The 16269-nt window shown below is 41.1% G+C and overlaps 1 protein-coding gene across 2 annotated transcripts in view; it reads right to left on the bottom strand.

Annotated features, from left to right (window-relative positions):
• Window positions 1-9374: 9374 nt before the first annotated feature.
• The window catches only part of LOC122676024 (inhibitor of carbonic anhydrase-like), a 43125-nt gene continuing 36230 nt past the window's right edge, over window positions 9375-16269 (bottom strand). For both annotated transcript variants that reach the window (XM_043875306.1, XM_043875307.1), the window contains exons 14-17: window positions 13376-13440; window positions 12469-12653; window positions 10622-10808; window positions 9375-9794 (exon numbers count right to left, since the gene is read on the bottom strand). In XM_043875306.1, the coding sequence (XP_043731241.1) occupies window positions 9760-9794; window positions 10622-10808; window positions 12469-12653; window positions 13376-13440 (472 nt within the window). In that variant the 3' untranslated portion in view covers window positions 9375-9759. The remainder of the gene's footprint in view (window positions 9795-10621; window positions 10809-12468; window positions 12654-13375; window positions 13441-16269) is intronic.

Below are 16269 nucleotides of genomic sequence, written 5' to 3'. Positions count from 1 at the left end.
ACCTCCATGTTCATAAGCAACTATCAATGACCCTAACATTAGATTCTAAATATTTCATAACAGAATCCTTATTGCCCACCTTGATTCCACAAGCTATGTGCAAGCTGCTCCTGGAATACATGCACAGCTGTCTGATGTGGGGCAGTGGGGACGGAGATAGGTAGCCACTGCCAAGATAAGAACTGAAACTGACCAAAATTAATAGCAATTTACACTTTAAACCTTCCCTTAGAAGTTGGAAGCCTCCAAAAATACTTAAATCAAACAATTCTACCAGTGCATTTGTTGTTTGAGTAGGAAGACTGATTTTTGGTGTTTTATACTCTGCCATCTTCCCAGAACTCTGCTCCTCATTTATTTGGATGATCAGATGGTTGTGGCCCTTCAAGCTTGCTGCTGTGTATTTTTTACAAGCCCTATAATTTTTCAAGCGCTTCACTTTCTGGCAGAATATGACATTCAGCCCTATCTCACACTTTCCCTATACCAGTTCTAGAATCTCTGTTTCAGGAATCTCATTTCTCTAAGAAACTTTATTATTGTAGTATAGAATGGTATTTAGGAAGCAAAATGTGGGTGCTAGGTACAGGAACCGCTTGGGAGAGAAATTGATAATAGGGTCTTTCAACAGACATATATAGATATATCTTAGGTGTAGATATGGATCTCCATACTAACACACATCTACATTCATTTCTCTCTCTCTCTCTCTCCAACCATGAGTTCACACTGATTCCTGCAATTCAAGTTGACTCTACCACAAGTCTTAGTTTTCTCCCTCCACGTATTTGCAACTCCCTTCTCCTTGATCTAAATATTCTCAATATTTCTAGGCTTTGTTCCCTTCCCCTGTATGTTATCAATCTCCTGATCCTCCAACTGCCTCTTTGCCCCAGTCTCTCAGGCTTCACTCCCCCTGACACACTCAAGGAAATGAAATGAACGAGAACAAATAAATATTTTTAACTGAAAAAGAACAAAAAGAGAAGAGAAAGAGAAAAGGAAAAGGAAGAGGAGCCTTTTTATCCTTTTTTACCTGTCTCCATAGTTACACAGTATTCTGTGAAGGGCAGAATGCAGGGTCATGTTTGGAATGAGGAATAATTGAACAGAGACAGTCATCACTTTTTACCATTAAACAAAGCTCTCGACTCTTTCTCCTCAACCCAATCATTCTTCTATAGAGTACTGGGAGAGACTAGCAGGGGTTTGTCCGTGTTTCAAAAGTCAAAGATGTCCATTCTGCAAGCAAAAGAATCTCCTAAGAAAACCCTTTCCTTATCAGTATAACGTTCAACCTAACCTGGCCATATCTGACCTCTAGGCCAATAGATGCACAGGCCACTGACCCTGGAACTGAGTGGACTCTGGTCATATGCAAAGGGACAAAAGTCCCTGATCAAAGGCCGGCAAGCAGGAAAAGTTGGTCTTCTCTGGTATACTCTTTGCAGAGCACTCAGACAGATGGGAAAGCAGTTAGAAGATAGGGCTGGGACAGTTTAGAGCTCCATGGCAGGGCTGATTTCAGGCAAAATTGTGAGACAGGCAGGATCTGTCCCAGGGTGAAACATCTGTCCAGAGGCAACTCTGACAATTGACTTCTCCTAGTCCACTCAGTGGGATAATATGGAGGGGAAAGGAAGCCTGGGAAATTCTGAGAGTTCAGTATACAGTGGACCAGAACACCAGGGTATGAAGGAGTCTGGATTTTCAAATAAAGGAAGAATCTCAGATAGAAGAATCTGCTCCCGGAAGTGGAGTTACTTCCCAGATTTGAATTTGGAAATCATCTGCCCAGTGCTAAATAAGAATGTCATGGTGATAGCAGTAGGATTAAGTAAACATGAGAAATGATCACAACTGCAAAGCTTGGGACAAGAAGGGAATGAGACCCTGGTTCTCCCTCACTAGTGTGGTTTGATCATTTGCTTCTGCACCTTCACTTCTGTTCTACTGAACAGACTTTCAGTTGTTTAGTAAATTAGGCAAGTTAATCTAACTCTCATTGCCTCATTTCCTTACCTAGAAAATGAGAATAATAATATCCACTTTTATAGGGTTATATGAGAACTAAATTAGCAATTAAGGTGAATCATCTACTACAGTACCCGTCACATTATTCTCCTTCTTATTTTTATTTATGTCATGACCAATATCTTCCCCTTCAATTTCTGTTTACACAGTGCTGTGACCCCAGCTCCTCAAGTCACACCACATTAGGGAGCCCTGAAAGAATACTGACCACTAAATCCTAGACAATGTATCATAAAGATACATATGATCTTTACATACCTAAAGATACCTAAAGATATCATAAATGTAGCAAACAGATGCTGCAAAACTTTTTCTCTTTATGCTAGCTATGTAGGCACACTTTTTATTCACCTGTCCATTACTGAGGACAGATATTGGGTATTATGTGCAATCTGTGGAACAAAATGGATATGAAATTGGAGTCAGGGACTCCTGGTTTTGAATCATAGGCCACTTAGAAAATACATGATGCTGCACAAGTTACTTATCTATTCCTAGCATCTGTTTTCTCCTTAATAATAAAATATGATCACCTACATTCTTGGGTCATTTTGAAGATTACTCACAGTGCTATTAAGGTACAAGTCCTGCCCGACTTATAGCGATCACCAATAAATGGCAATGCTACCATTATTACAGAACACTCGGCATAGTCTAGGTACTAACAATACATTCAGTGAATTAATGAAGTGACTTCACACAATTTCTTTATGGCACCTTCCATTGCTAATGGACTCTTCAGCAAAACACATCCTATAAGACCATCCAGTACAATGATCTCGTTTTATAGAGAGAAAAACTGAGGCCCAGCCAGAGGACATAACTGGTAGGGTACCCAGCAAGGCAGACAAAGCCAGAAACCAGAACTTTAGACTCAATATCCTGAGCTCTCCCCACCAGCCGGTGACATGCTTTCTTGAAAGTTGCCATTCATAATGTTTTCTAAGTCATTTAGGGATTTCACTTCCCATTCTCTTTCACCAAGAGAAGCCAAGTCCCAAGATCTTCAAATGGGCCATGAGCAGTGGCTGGTGAAGCCGAGCAAAGTCTGGAGCTCCTGGGGCAAAACAAACAGAGAGCAGATTTCCTCTACTGCCCTGACAGCAAACGCCATTGTTTGATGTTCCTGCTCTGCGTGGGAAGAGGATGGCAAAGTCCACCTTGTTTCTCAGTTGTGCCAAAGTAAACCTCTGATCTTTACAGATTTGTAGAAATTGGTGTCAACTGTTGGTATCTACAGTTGAATTAGCTTACTCTTTTAATTGTCATAAATGTTCCACAGATAAATGTTCCTTTAACATAAATATATGCAACTTGTGCAACAAGACTTACTAAACCCACAGGATAGCATCTGCCTGAAAACAGATTAAGTAGCCTTTATCCCTATTAACTCTAAACACCTTAGGGGAAGGTGCTGTGAGGTTGAGGAAGAATCACTGGACTGGAGCTATAAATATACAAAAATTACACACCAAGGTGTGTGTGTGTGTGTTACTAGGGTGAGAGTCCCAGGATTTTATTAATCCTCAAAAGGGTCCATTAGTACCTCAAACCTGTTGAAATACTAAACATTAATAATCTGCTCTGGTCTTCTTTCCAAGTCATAAGGTACTCGATAGCTCTTCCCCAACCAGGGAGAGGTCCCTGTTGGACCAAAATCTTCAGGCTTCTGCCTCAGGTCTATTCCACTGAAGGCTGCATGGGTGGCTCTCCTGGTGGGGGAAACTGGTGGTAGAAACTCAAGCCAATCAGAGGCCATAGTCACTGTGTAAAGGATAAAAGCCCCAGTGTAAAGGATAAGCATGCCTGTGGTTTCCTAGGGATACCTTGCAACGAGATAACCTAGGACCAGGTGTGAAAATACCTTTCCCAACCAAGAAGGACAAAAGGACCTAGAGCCATCTGGAGCAAGAGACCACTGAAAGTGGAATCAAATTTGTATAGGAAAAGGAAAACAAGGAGGAAATAAAAAGAAGGTCTAGACCTAAGTGGACAAAGATATAAAACCAAGAAACCCAAGAAAGCAAGGAACTATGCTTTTGAATAATGCACAAAACAACAGAAGATGGAGCTCTGAAAGTAAGAAACCCTTTCTTGCAAATAGCGTTATTCTAAAAGTTCAGGAAAGCAAATTTCACCTAAAATTGAATAACAGGAAGTATCATGGTCAAATACTATATAAAGTTATTACCAAAAATTAAATAAGATGAAAAATAACATATCTACAGACAATAAGGCAAGCCAGAAAGATGTATCCACAAAATATCTAAAATCTCTAAGCTACAAAAAGTATGGAGGAGCCAGAAACAGTAAGCTGAGCTGAGCTGAGCTGAAGTCGCTCAGTCGTGTCCGACTCTTTGCGACCCCATGGACTGTAGCCCCCCCAGGCTCCTCAGTCCATGGGATTTTCCGGGCATGAATACTGGAGTGGGTTGCCATTTCCTTCTCCAGGGGATCTTCCCAACCCAGGGATTGAACCCAGGTCTCCTGCATTGTAGGCAGATGCTTTACCATCTGAGCTACCAGGGAAGCCCAAAGATGTGGGTAAATAGTAAAGATTTTTTTTTGTTTTCTGTTGTTGCTGTTATTCAGTTGTTAAGTCATGTTAGACTCTTTGCAATGATATGGACTGCAACACGCCAGGCTTCCCCCGTCCTTCACCATCTCCCAGAGGTTGCTCAAACTCATGTCCATCGAGTGGATGACACCATTCCAACCATCTCATCCTCTGTTGTCCCCTTCTCCTCCTGCCTTTTATCTTTCACAGCATCAGGGCCTTTTCCAACGAGTCCATGCTTCACATTATGTGGCCAAAGTATTGGACCTTCAACTTCACTATCAGTCCTTCCAGTGAATATTCAGGGTTGATTTCCTTTAGGATTGACTGGTTTGATCTCCTTGCAGTCCAAGGGAATCTCAAGAGTTTTCTCCAACACCACAGCTTGAAAGCATCAATTTTTTGGCACTCAGCCTTCTTTATGGTCCAACTCTCATGCCCGTACATGACTACTGGAAAAAACCACAGCTTTGACTATATGGACCTTTGTTGGCAAAGTAATGTCTCTGCTTTTTAATACACTGTGTAGGTTTGTCATAGCTTTTCTTCCAAAGAGCAAACGTCTTTTAATTTCATGGCTGCAGTCACCATCTGCAGAGATTTTGGAGCCCAAGAAAATAAAATCTTTTGCTGTTTCCATTGTTTCCTGACCTATTTGCCATGAAGTGATGGGACTGGATGCCATGATCTTAGTTTTTTAATGTTGAGTTTTAAGCCTCTTTCACCTTCATCAAGAGGCTCTTTAATTCTTCTTCACTTTCTGCAATAAGGGTAGTGCCATCTGCATATCTGAGGTTATTGATATTTCTCCCAGAAATCTTGATTCCAGCTTGTGCTTCATCCAGTTTGGCATTTTGCATGACGTACTCTGCATATAAGTTAAATAAGCAGGATGACAGTATACAACTTTAATGTATTCCTTTCTGAATTTTGAACCAGTCTAACCATTGTTAGACTGGTTTCTCCATGTCCAGTTCTAACTGTTGCTTCTTGACTTGCGTACAGGTTTCTCAGGAGACAGGTAAGGTGGTCTCATATTCCTATCGCTTTAAGAATTTTCAATATTTTGTCAGGATCCACACAGTCAAAGGCTTTAGCATAGTCAATGAAGCAGAAGTAGATGTTTTTCTGGAATTCTCTTGCTTTTTCTATGATCCAATGGATGTTGGCAATTCCATCTGTGGTTCCTCTGCTTTTTCTAAATCCAGCTTGTACATCTGGAAGTTCTCAGTTCATGTACTGTTGATACCTTGCTTGGAGGATTTTGAGCATTACCTTGCTAACATGTGAAATGAGTGCTACTGTGCAGTAGTTTGAACATTCTTTGGCATTGCCTCTCTTTGGGATTGGAATGAAAAACTAACCTTTTCCAGTCCTGTGGCCCCTGCTGACTTTTCCAAATTTGCTGGCATATTAAGTGCAGCACTTTAACAGCATCATCTTTTAGGATTTGAAATAGCAGCTGGAGCTATTTCAAATTCATTTTAAAATATCGTTAAAAGGTAATTGATGGCTTGATGTAAAAATATCACTTTTATTATTTTGTATATATTTTATTGTGGAGTTTCTAACATATGTGGGAGTAAAATGTCTGATAATAAAAGCACAAAAAATAAAACAGGGAAGTCAGAGAGGTGGTGCAGCTAGCCTGGGCTGGCTTGCAAAGGTTGACTGTGTATCTCTTCTCATCTCTGACATTACTTTGATAGTTTGAAATCATCCATGGCAAGAGAATGTGCTCCGTGAAACTGGCAAATGATACCAATCTAGGCCTTTTTTACCTTGAACATCTGGTTGTTAAAAGTTATCCACACTCCACTGGTGAAGGTAGAGCTACACTATTACAGGATCTTACTGGGTTGGCCAAAAATAAGATGTTACAGAAAACCTAAATGAACTTTTTGGCCAACCCAATACATTATTTACAAAGTGATATAAAGTTATTTGATGCCAGTCTTAAGATAAAGATGTATATTACAAACTTTCAAAAAGATGTTTAAAATAAATATCTTTTTATTTATAAAAATAATAAAATTATTATAGAATAACAAAGAAATAAAATGATAATAAACAATAGAGAATAATAAACTAATAGAGAAGAACAGTGGAATACTAAAAATTATTCAATTAATCCAATAGAAGGCAGAAAAGAGGAAATAAGGAACAAAGAACAGATGAGACAGAAAACAAATATCAACAATTATGTTATATACAAATGAACTAAACACTTCATTTAAAAGAAAAAAGAATGTCACACTGAATGAAAAAAAAAAGCTATATGTTCTTTATAAGAAGCCCTCTTTAATAGAAAGAAACATGGACTAAAAGTAAAAGAATGTAATACAATAAACCAAGAAAAAACTATCAGAAGAAAGAGTCATATTAATATCCAATTAATAAACTCAAAGAGAAAAAGTGTTACAGGACAACTAGGGACATTTCATAATGGTAACAGAGTCAATTCATCAAGAAAGCCTAACATCCTAAATGGGTATGTATCTAACAAAACCTCCAAATATATAAAGCAGAATCTGATCAAACTGGATGGAGAAATGAGCAAACTCATACTTTTAGTTGGAGAGTTTAACCCTTTTCTCTCAGTAGCTAATGCAAAAAGTTGATAGAAAATGAGTCAAGGCAGAGGATTTGAATAATAACTTGAACCAACTTGACCTAACCGCTACTTATAATACTACACTACATATTACAGAACTATACCAAGCAATTAAGAATATCTATTAAGAAAAAAAAAGTATACCTGGAACATAGAAATAAATTACAAAAGCATATCTGGAAAATTGCCAAATATTTGAAAATTAAAAATAGCTTTTAAATAATCAACAGATCAAAGAAGTAATCTTTGAAAAACTAGAAAAAAATTCACCTCAATGATAATGAAAATAAACATATCAAAATTTAGGGGGATGCAGTTAAAGTAGTGCTTGGATGGAAATTTATAATTTTAAGTGCCCGCATTAGAAAAATAAAATGTTCTCAACATTGATCTAAGCCTGCTCCTTAAGAATCTAAGAGAAAAAGGAAAATTAAATGAAAAATAAGTAGAAGGAAGGCTAAGATCAGAAAGTGAGATTAAAAAATAGTAGTGAAAATTTATAAAAAATTCATTTTTGAAAAATTCAAGAATATTGATAAAGCAATAGCTACATGAGTCAAGAAAAAAGAGAGAAAATACAAATTATTAGTAGGAAAAATGGAAGAAGAGATACATTTCATAAATACTAAAAGAATAAGAAAATATTTTGAACAATATTATGGCAAAAATAGACAATTTAGATAGAACAAATTCCTCGAAACCCAAACTTTGCCACTGTATATTTTTCACTAGTTCCATTTAAAATCTAACAGTTTTTTCTTTGCTATGTTCATTTATTTATTCACTCATTCATTTATTTGCTTATTTATTTTTGGCTGTGTGACTTGTAAGATCTTAGTTCCCCAATCAGGAAGCAAACCCAGGCCCTTGGCAGTGAAAGGACAGAGTCCTAACCATTAGAGGGCAGGAAATTCTCCTTCAAGTTTTCATTTAAATCCTTAGGCCTGTTTATTACAACTGTTTAAAGTTCATTGTCTGAATACCATCTCTGTGGTTTCTAGGTGTGTTTCCATTGGTTGATTTTTTGATGATTCTAGGTCACATTTTGAGCTTCTTTACACATCTAACAATCTTCTCATGCCACATCTAGATATTATGCATGCCATCCTGTTGAGATTTTGTTGTATTCCTTTAGTGAATATTGAGGTTTATTTTAGGGGACAGTCAAGTGACTTGCAGATCTGGTTTATCCTACTAGGGCTAGTATCACTCTCAGTAAGGACAGTTATGGAGCAGGCCTTAATCTACAGCTATTTCACCCCAGCTGCCTTCAGTGAAAAGCTTAGGTGTTCAGTGAGGTCTCTTCAGACTGGTTGGTAGGGCTGTAACTGATTCCTGGTCTTATGGGAGCCCTGGGCATTGTTCAACTTCTAGATCTCTCACAGTCATTCTTTGCCTAGCCTGACAGACTTCAGTTTCACTTTACACACAGGCAGATTCGTATCTGGCCAAGCATTTCAACCAGATTCCAGTACGTATCTCTTGACGTATGCCAGTCAAGTTCCAGTCACTCTGGCTTCCCCAACTCCTATCTCTGTTCCTTAACTCAAACGTGATGGGCTGCTGTGGGTTCCTCCTCCATTTGCTGTCATCTGGAAATTTCCTCTAGGCAAAGACTATGGTCATCACTGTGCTCACCACTTTTCTTTGCCCTCTTTCAAGGATCATATAGTTCTGCACTATTATCGCCCAATGTTTAAAAACATTTGTGCAACCTATTTTCCCCCAGTTTTTTAGTTGTTTATGGAAGAGGAGCAAATTCTGCACTGGTTACTCTTTCACAGGCAGAGGCAGAGGTCCAAACACCAAGCTGTACTCCATAGTATATAGCTTGGGTTCCCATACAGTGTTTATTCCACCATAGGCTGGAATCATGGTAATAACAGAAATGGGAAAATCTCTGATAAGAAACTCACTTAAGTAAATGTAAATCACACTTTCAGGAAATTGACTGAGGAAGGATAGTAGGATTAGATTTTTACAGTAATTTTGATATTTTTCAATTAATCTGATCAGGAGTTTAATTCTACCTGAAATTGTGAATTTTAAATACATGAACACACTTTTAAAATGCACAAACTCATTCTTTCTTCTTTATTTTCATTATGTAAGTCCTTGATACTGCACATACTGACGCTTTCTTTGCACACTTATGATCACCACTCAGACTCCCTTCAGACAGATTTATTGCTTAAATTCAATTTAAGTGAGTTGACTCTTGGGTAAAATAATCAAAGAATAGACAAGGAAGTTGAGTTAGTCTTGTAGAGGTCTTTAAAATACATATAATTTAATAGGTACTAAATTCACAAGCACAATTGTAGTATAAAGAAATCGTTCTCTTGCCCTCCCCCAAAAAATCTGAGAATATTTCATGAAGTTTTCTGAGAAGACACAACAATTTTTATTCATTCCAACTTTTGCATCAGTTACAGTATATAATTATAAAGATAAGTGATGTTAACACAGACCCACCAGGCAGACAAGTGAGGATGTAACCCCACTGTATTTTCAGGCTCTGAACATCTCCGTCTTTGCCCACTTTGATCAGTTTTTAATTTCCATGGAATGTGCAGGCATCCAGAAGTTCTGTGAGAGGTAACATAAGAGGAAGATCATCAGGTACTGCCTGTGCTTATTAAACACAATCCTTTTCCTATTTTCTAAAAGTAAATGGTAGATAATAAAGATTTTTTTTTAATTTCTTTCTCATCATTCTAACTGATGTCAGTGCTATTCTTAAACATCTACATTTTCCTCTCCTGCTCTCCTCATCTTTAACACATGATATAATTTAACAAAAATCAGGCACATTCCCAATAATTTGATTATTCCAGGTCTAATTTTATTTCTCCAACTTATTTCTTTTTGAGGCAGCTGTGCCATTTCTATAATACACAAAAATAGAGAGAGATGATATACTTAGTGCTATTTCTATATATGTATATATGTAGAAATGGCCTACTTAGCGCTAATACTTTGTTTCTATTAAATTGTATAAAGTATTATCTATACGCTTTACTTAAAATCTTTGTGAATTGGTCCTCTGTGAGTGGTATATATGTGTCATTTCCAACCTTCTCCCTACACTGAAATGCTAACACACATTTTCATTCTAGTAGCCAAAGAAAATGGAAAAGGACATGTAAACAAGTTCAATTTGCAAAAGATCTCTAGTTCTACTGTACCCTCTGTCTCCTTCAAACAATTCGGCCTTTTCAGGTAGTATCTTATACTGTTGCCTAATTGAGCTGCTTCCCTGGTAAGCCTGAATCCTCCTGTGGGGCCAGGAGCAAGCCCTCTGAATCTTTATGCTCCTATTGGTACCGGCCCAGTCTCGGCACAAGGTCATCCTTAAGACAAACATGTTTGCCTTGATGCACATGTTACTACTCCTGGGTGTTTATTCTACTCACCTGAGTGTAAGCAATGCCTCACATTAGCAATAGCCTGAAGATACTCTGGCCCTAAGTATTTTTGGTAAGTTGTTCTGTCCTGAAGGTTAGCCAGACATTCTGTGTCATCACTGAAGAGCAGGTCCTTGGCTGGGGATTTAAACATCTGGAACATCATGTATTCAAACCCATTTCTTCCGAAGAGCTCCTGGGTCAGACAGACAGACAGAAAGCGAGTGACCAGCAGCCCGGGCCACGTGTTCTGCATCAGAAGCCCCAAGTCTGCTGGACTGCTCAGCTCCAGTGCCTGGCGACCCTGGGGCACAGCAACAGCTTAGGAGGCACTGGAGCAAAATGGCAAAAAGTTCTCTGGGTTCAAAGCCAGGCCCTAGCTTTTCCTATCGTGTGACTTAAGAAAATTCTTGACTGAGCTCAGTGAACTACATTTTGTATGTGTGCATGCTCAGTTGTGTCTGACTCTTTGGGACCCCAGGGACTATAGCCCACCAGGCTCCTCTGTCCATGAAATTTTCCAGGCAAGAATAGTAGAGTGGGTTGACATTTCCTTCTCCAGGGGATCTTCCCAACCCAGGGATCAAAACTTCACCTCCTGCACCACAGATTGTTTCCCACTGCACCAAGGTGGAAACACCTGAACTTCAATTTACTCATTTGTAAATGGAGGTAATTACATTAGATACTGAGATGATATATGCAAAAAGTGAGAGTGTTAGTCACTCACTCATGTCTAACTCTTTGCAACCCCATGGACTCCTCTGTCCATGGAATTCTCCAGGCAAAAACACAGGAGTGGGTAGCCATTCCCTTCTCCAGGGGACCTTCCTGACCCAGGGATCGAACCTGCATTCCCTGCATTGCAACCAGATTCTTTACTATCTGATAAAGAATACAGGGAAGCCCAATGTATGTAAAGCAACTGTTAAATAGAAAGATCCCCAAGTTCACTGCTCTATTACTATCCCACCAACAACTGGTGGATGTTTTCAACTCTCTGAGTCATCTTTACATGATTTCCTGTGACCAGATCCCTTCCTACCTTGCATCTTCTGTTCTCTGAACCTGACCCACACACTGATCATTTCCATTGCTTCCTGCCCCTCCCCCCACCACTTCCTTTGTCCACTTCCGTTGTAGCAGAGGTGGCAGCTCACCCTGGATGGTACCATCCCTTCAAAAGCCCAAGTCCAAGAGCCTCTTGTGTTGCCAGCTGACTCTGGGTCATCACCCTTTAAGCAGGATGTGTCAACAGCCTATGCTAAGATATAGATTACTCATTTGGGGCTCCTCCAGGAATAGGGTGTGCTAGGGCAAAAGGCAGATGGGGCTTTGGGTTCCTTAAGATCTTCTGATTCAGGCAGCCACTATTCCCTAGGGTCAGCCCTTTTTGGCTGCCTATAGAGGTCATAAGTTATCTGAATGTTGGCTCTTCGACTTTCATGAAGCCCAAAACAGTGCTCAGCCCACCCAGTTTCAAGAAACACAGTGAAATCCTCTTTTGGTCAGGCAGAGTAACCTCTGTTCCACCTTTCCCACATGTAGCCCTGCCTGGTGGGAAGGGCACCTGGGCTGACTCCCTTATTTCCAGGACAGAACAAGCCCAGGAGGTACCATGACTCTGCTCAGTCTCAGGGAGACACTTGAGATGCCCATATGTCTGGACTCTTCCACTGGGATACCCTAGACAGCCCCAGAGCAAGAAGTGAGCACAGCCACCAGCCTCCCACTTTCATCAGAGGCAGGGTCCACTGCCCAGGGAGAAAGAGTGTGCGACTGGGCTGGGGCGTGTCTGTGCAGCTCTGCAAGTGAGCTGAGCATTCACGTGGGGGATGAGGACTGAATTCCCACACCTGTTGATTGAAGAGCATTCTGCGAACAAAATCTGCCTTATCTTTCCTTGAGACCACAGCATGACTTGGGACTATGGCCAGGTGGCAGCTCTGAGCCTCAGTCACAGGCTTCCTAGAGCCATCGAGGCACAGCAGCTGGAAGTCCTCGTGTTTTAGATTCTTCGCCCAGGCTTCAGGGTTCTTTCCTGGAGAGAGAGGAGGTGGAGAGGTCATAGCTAATCACTTCAGTCAAGGCACCCTCACTGGGGGGTGTGACTGACCACCAGTGCCTGGGAGAACCACAAAGGCACAAACAAAACAATAAAACATAAAACAGAAGAGAAACATTCATAAACTCATAAATTCATTTGTCAGTCCTGTTAGAGGCAAAGATTTCCTCAACAGGCCTGCAAAGTGCTAGTCAAAAAAGAGAAGATCGACTGATTAAACTATATTAAAATGAAGAATGTTCATCAAAAGACATTATTAAGAAAGCAGGAATTCCCTGGTGGTTCAGTGGTTAGGACTCCAGGCTTCCACTGCTGGGCCCAGGTTCAACTCCTGGTGGGGAACTAAGATCCCACAAGCCTTGCAGCATGGCCAAAAAAAAAGTGAAAGGTAAGTATTTTCAAAGAGGGACAAGCTATGTGCATTACATACAGCTACAAAAACTTGTGTCCAGAAAATACAAAGAACGCCTAAAAATCAAGATAGCCAGATGTGCTTCTATGGACTGTGGCCTTTGTGTGTTTGTTGGTTGGGTTCAAGGTCAATGTGATAACCAACCCTGTCCAGTCTGAGCAGACATGAAGAATTTTTTCATTCCCTAAATAAAGAATGTTAGGACCAATGTGACTGCCTGGGGAGTGATTTCCCAGGAAGGACTCTGAGTTTTCCTGAGGGAGGAAAGGACAGTGCAGGTGCATACCGTCAGTGTTCTGCAGGACTGTGGGGTGCTTCACAAAGGCCACATCTCCCTTCTCAACCAGACACCTGCACAGAGAAGGTCAGGTCAGCAAAGGGGACCCACAGAGGTGGGAGAGAGCAGCTCCAAGACGGAATTCCTGGGAGCTCCCCTCCCCTCGCCCAGACAACTGGGCACATCTAACATGGCCCGCTTATTCCACACACACTGCTGTAATGTCTGCTGTCCCTGGCAACTTCAGAAGAAATGTCATAGAAAAAGAAATCTGCTTATTTAGATTCCACTGTAGATACCCATTGCTTGCTTCCTTAAACAGTGATTGGCTTCTCCACGGGAGATGCTTGTGTTCTATTAACAGGGCTATCCAAAGATAATTTTCTGGCTGGATCAAAACTCACATCAGAGATTAAAATCAGCGTGGAAGATGTGATTCTGAAGGAGTCTTGTCACACCTTATGTGTCTGTGCAGCCTTAACAAAAGTTAATGTGCATGTATCATGAGATATTTTTCATGCTTAATCTCCTGAAAAATGTTTCTCAGTGTTCAAGGTGCATGCTTTGGGAGAAACATTGAGCACACGAAAAATCAGTTTTGTGACATTCAGTCAGTTAGAAAATGATATTATTAATTTTTAGGAATACCTCTCCAGTTTTCTCTGTCCCATCATCAGGCCCCTCTATCCTTCACTAGAATCAGTTACTCCCGTCAATTTTCCTAAGCAATCTTGTCCTATTTTTTTGTCTTAACAACCTCCCCTCAATAATCCCAGTCCTGAATGAGCCCAATCGTCTGTCTCAGGTGTGTCTGCACCTCAGCAGTGAGGTAGACGAGAGCTCCCCGATCCTTAACTTCACGCGGGCATTCTGGCATCCCTTCTCTGCTCTAGACCTGTGACTCTCCAAGGGTGGGCTGGACCAGCAGCATCAGCAACCTGGGAATGGGTTATAAATGCACATTCTTGGGCCCTGGGCCCACTGGCTCAGGAACTCTGGAATGGGGTTCAGCCCTCTGGGTTTGAATAAGCCCTGTGGGAGTGTGCTCAAGTGAGTATGAGAGAACACTGCCTGAGACAGCAACCCCATGACTCTTTTTGACCCCATGGACTGCAGCCCACCAGGCTCCTCCGTCCATGGGGATCCTCCAGGCAAGGATACTAGAATGTATTCTCCAGTATACTGGAGCCCTCCTCTAGGGGATCTTCCCAACCCAGGGATCAAATCCAAGTTTCCCGCATTGCAGGCAGATTCTTTACTGTCTGAGCTACCAGGTAAGCCACTCTACAGAGCAGGGACCCCAAAATGTTCTCCCACTTCCTGTAAACCTCTGTCTCTCCATACACCCCTCCACAACACTTACACTCTGTCAGGTACTTGGGCTTCACAGAAGAAATAGAGAGATCATCATGCGGGCTTCCTTTCAGCATCCTTCTGTCGAATCTGGCAGCCCTAGCACTCTCCTGCCCTCCAGGGACAAAGGAGGAGGAAAGACCTCCCTCCAGCTAAAGTCTCCTCCCCCGGGGCTCTGCACCCCACCTCAACCCACACTCAGGCACTTTCCATGGCAGTCATCCTCTTTCCTCTCTATAACCCTCTTCACTGGGCTCTTTCCATCAGCACTTATGCTTTTTTTTAAAAAATAAACAAACGCTAAGCCTTGCCTTGACCCTACACTGCCCTTAGCAATGGGCCTCTCCCCTAAAGTCATGCACACACCTAAGAGCATCACAGCACTTACCATCAGCATTCCTGCACATGAGTCCCTGACCCTTGCCAGTCATCTTAGGGGATTGACTCACTATTGAATCTGCTCCCACCTGGGTCACCAGATCCAGTTCCTTGTACTTGTTTTATTTGATGTCCCAAGTCCATCCTTTCTCCAATGATCTTAATTGTCATCTTTGTTTTAGACTAAACATAATATGTCTATGTATCTGTCTTGGAAGTCTTTTCTCTTCCACTGATTTGTCAGTCATCACATAAACCAGCCTGTATTGATCACATTATTAAGTAGTACTGTAATGTGATTTTTATATCTAAGAACACAAAATTCCCTTTGTGTAACATTGTTTTTTAATTCTTGGCTTTTATTTGGTCTACCAAGTGTTAATATTTTTTGAGTTCTGATTAGGCCTCCCCATCCTCTTCAATCCACCTGGTCACACTGGAGGCAGCCAGGACTTTACAACACAACTTCAGGGCATGAGCTGTGTGAGCAGGAAGATTTCCCCTGAACTGGGCTGACAATCACCCTCACTGCTGTGTTGAAGCTAGACTGTGGTGGGGGAGGGGGATAGGACAGATGCATGGATTTCTGTTAGGAGTTATAATCTGGGGAGAGACAATGGTGGTTTAGATCAAGGTGGTATCAGCAGAGATGGGTGATGAGGTCAGTTCTCGTTACCCTTTGCAGGTAGAGCTAACATAATATGATGATATGGGGTCTCAGAGAAAGAGAGTAGACATGGTTAATACACATCAAGACTTTGAATTTTTCCAAAAGGAAAAACAGAGTTTCCTTTAACTGAGATGGGGAAGACTGCAGCAGGTACTGGTTTAGGTGGAAGCATGTGAAATTCCAAAAGCTCACTTTGGGACATTTAAACTTGACCTGGTGATTAGACATCCAAGTGGACATGCCCAGTAAGCAGTTAGATGTATGAGTTTAGAGTTTCATCTGGTGTTTTGAAGAGATGTCTGAAGAGGAACGTAGATTTGGGAATTGTCAACATACAGAACTAGATGGAGAATGAGAAGTGGGCATCAGAGGATGAGATGGCTAGATGGCATCATCAATGCAAGGAACATGAACTTGAGCAAACTCCAGGAGATAGTGAGGAACAGGGGGGTTGGTGTGCTATAGTCCATGGGGTTGCAAAGAGTTGGACATGACTGGACAA

Source organism: Cervus elaphus, chromosome 19 (assembly GCF_910594005.1).
Source record: "Cervus elaphus chromosome 19, mCerEla1.1, whole genome shotgun sequence".
Lineage (NCBI taxonomy): Eukaryota > Metazoa > Chordata > Mammalia > Artiodactyla > Cervidae > Cervus > Cervus elaphus.
The sequence above is the reverse complement of the archived record's forward strand: the minus strand, read 5'-3'. Positions and strand labels throughout refer to the sequence as shown.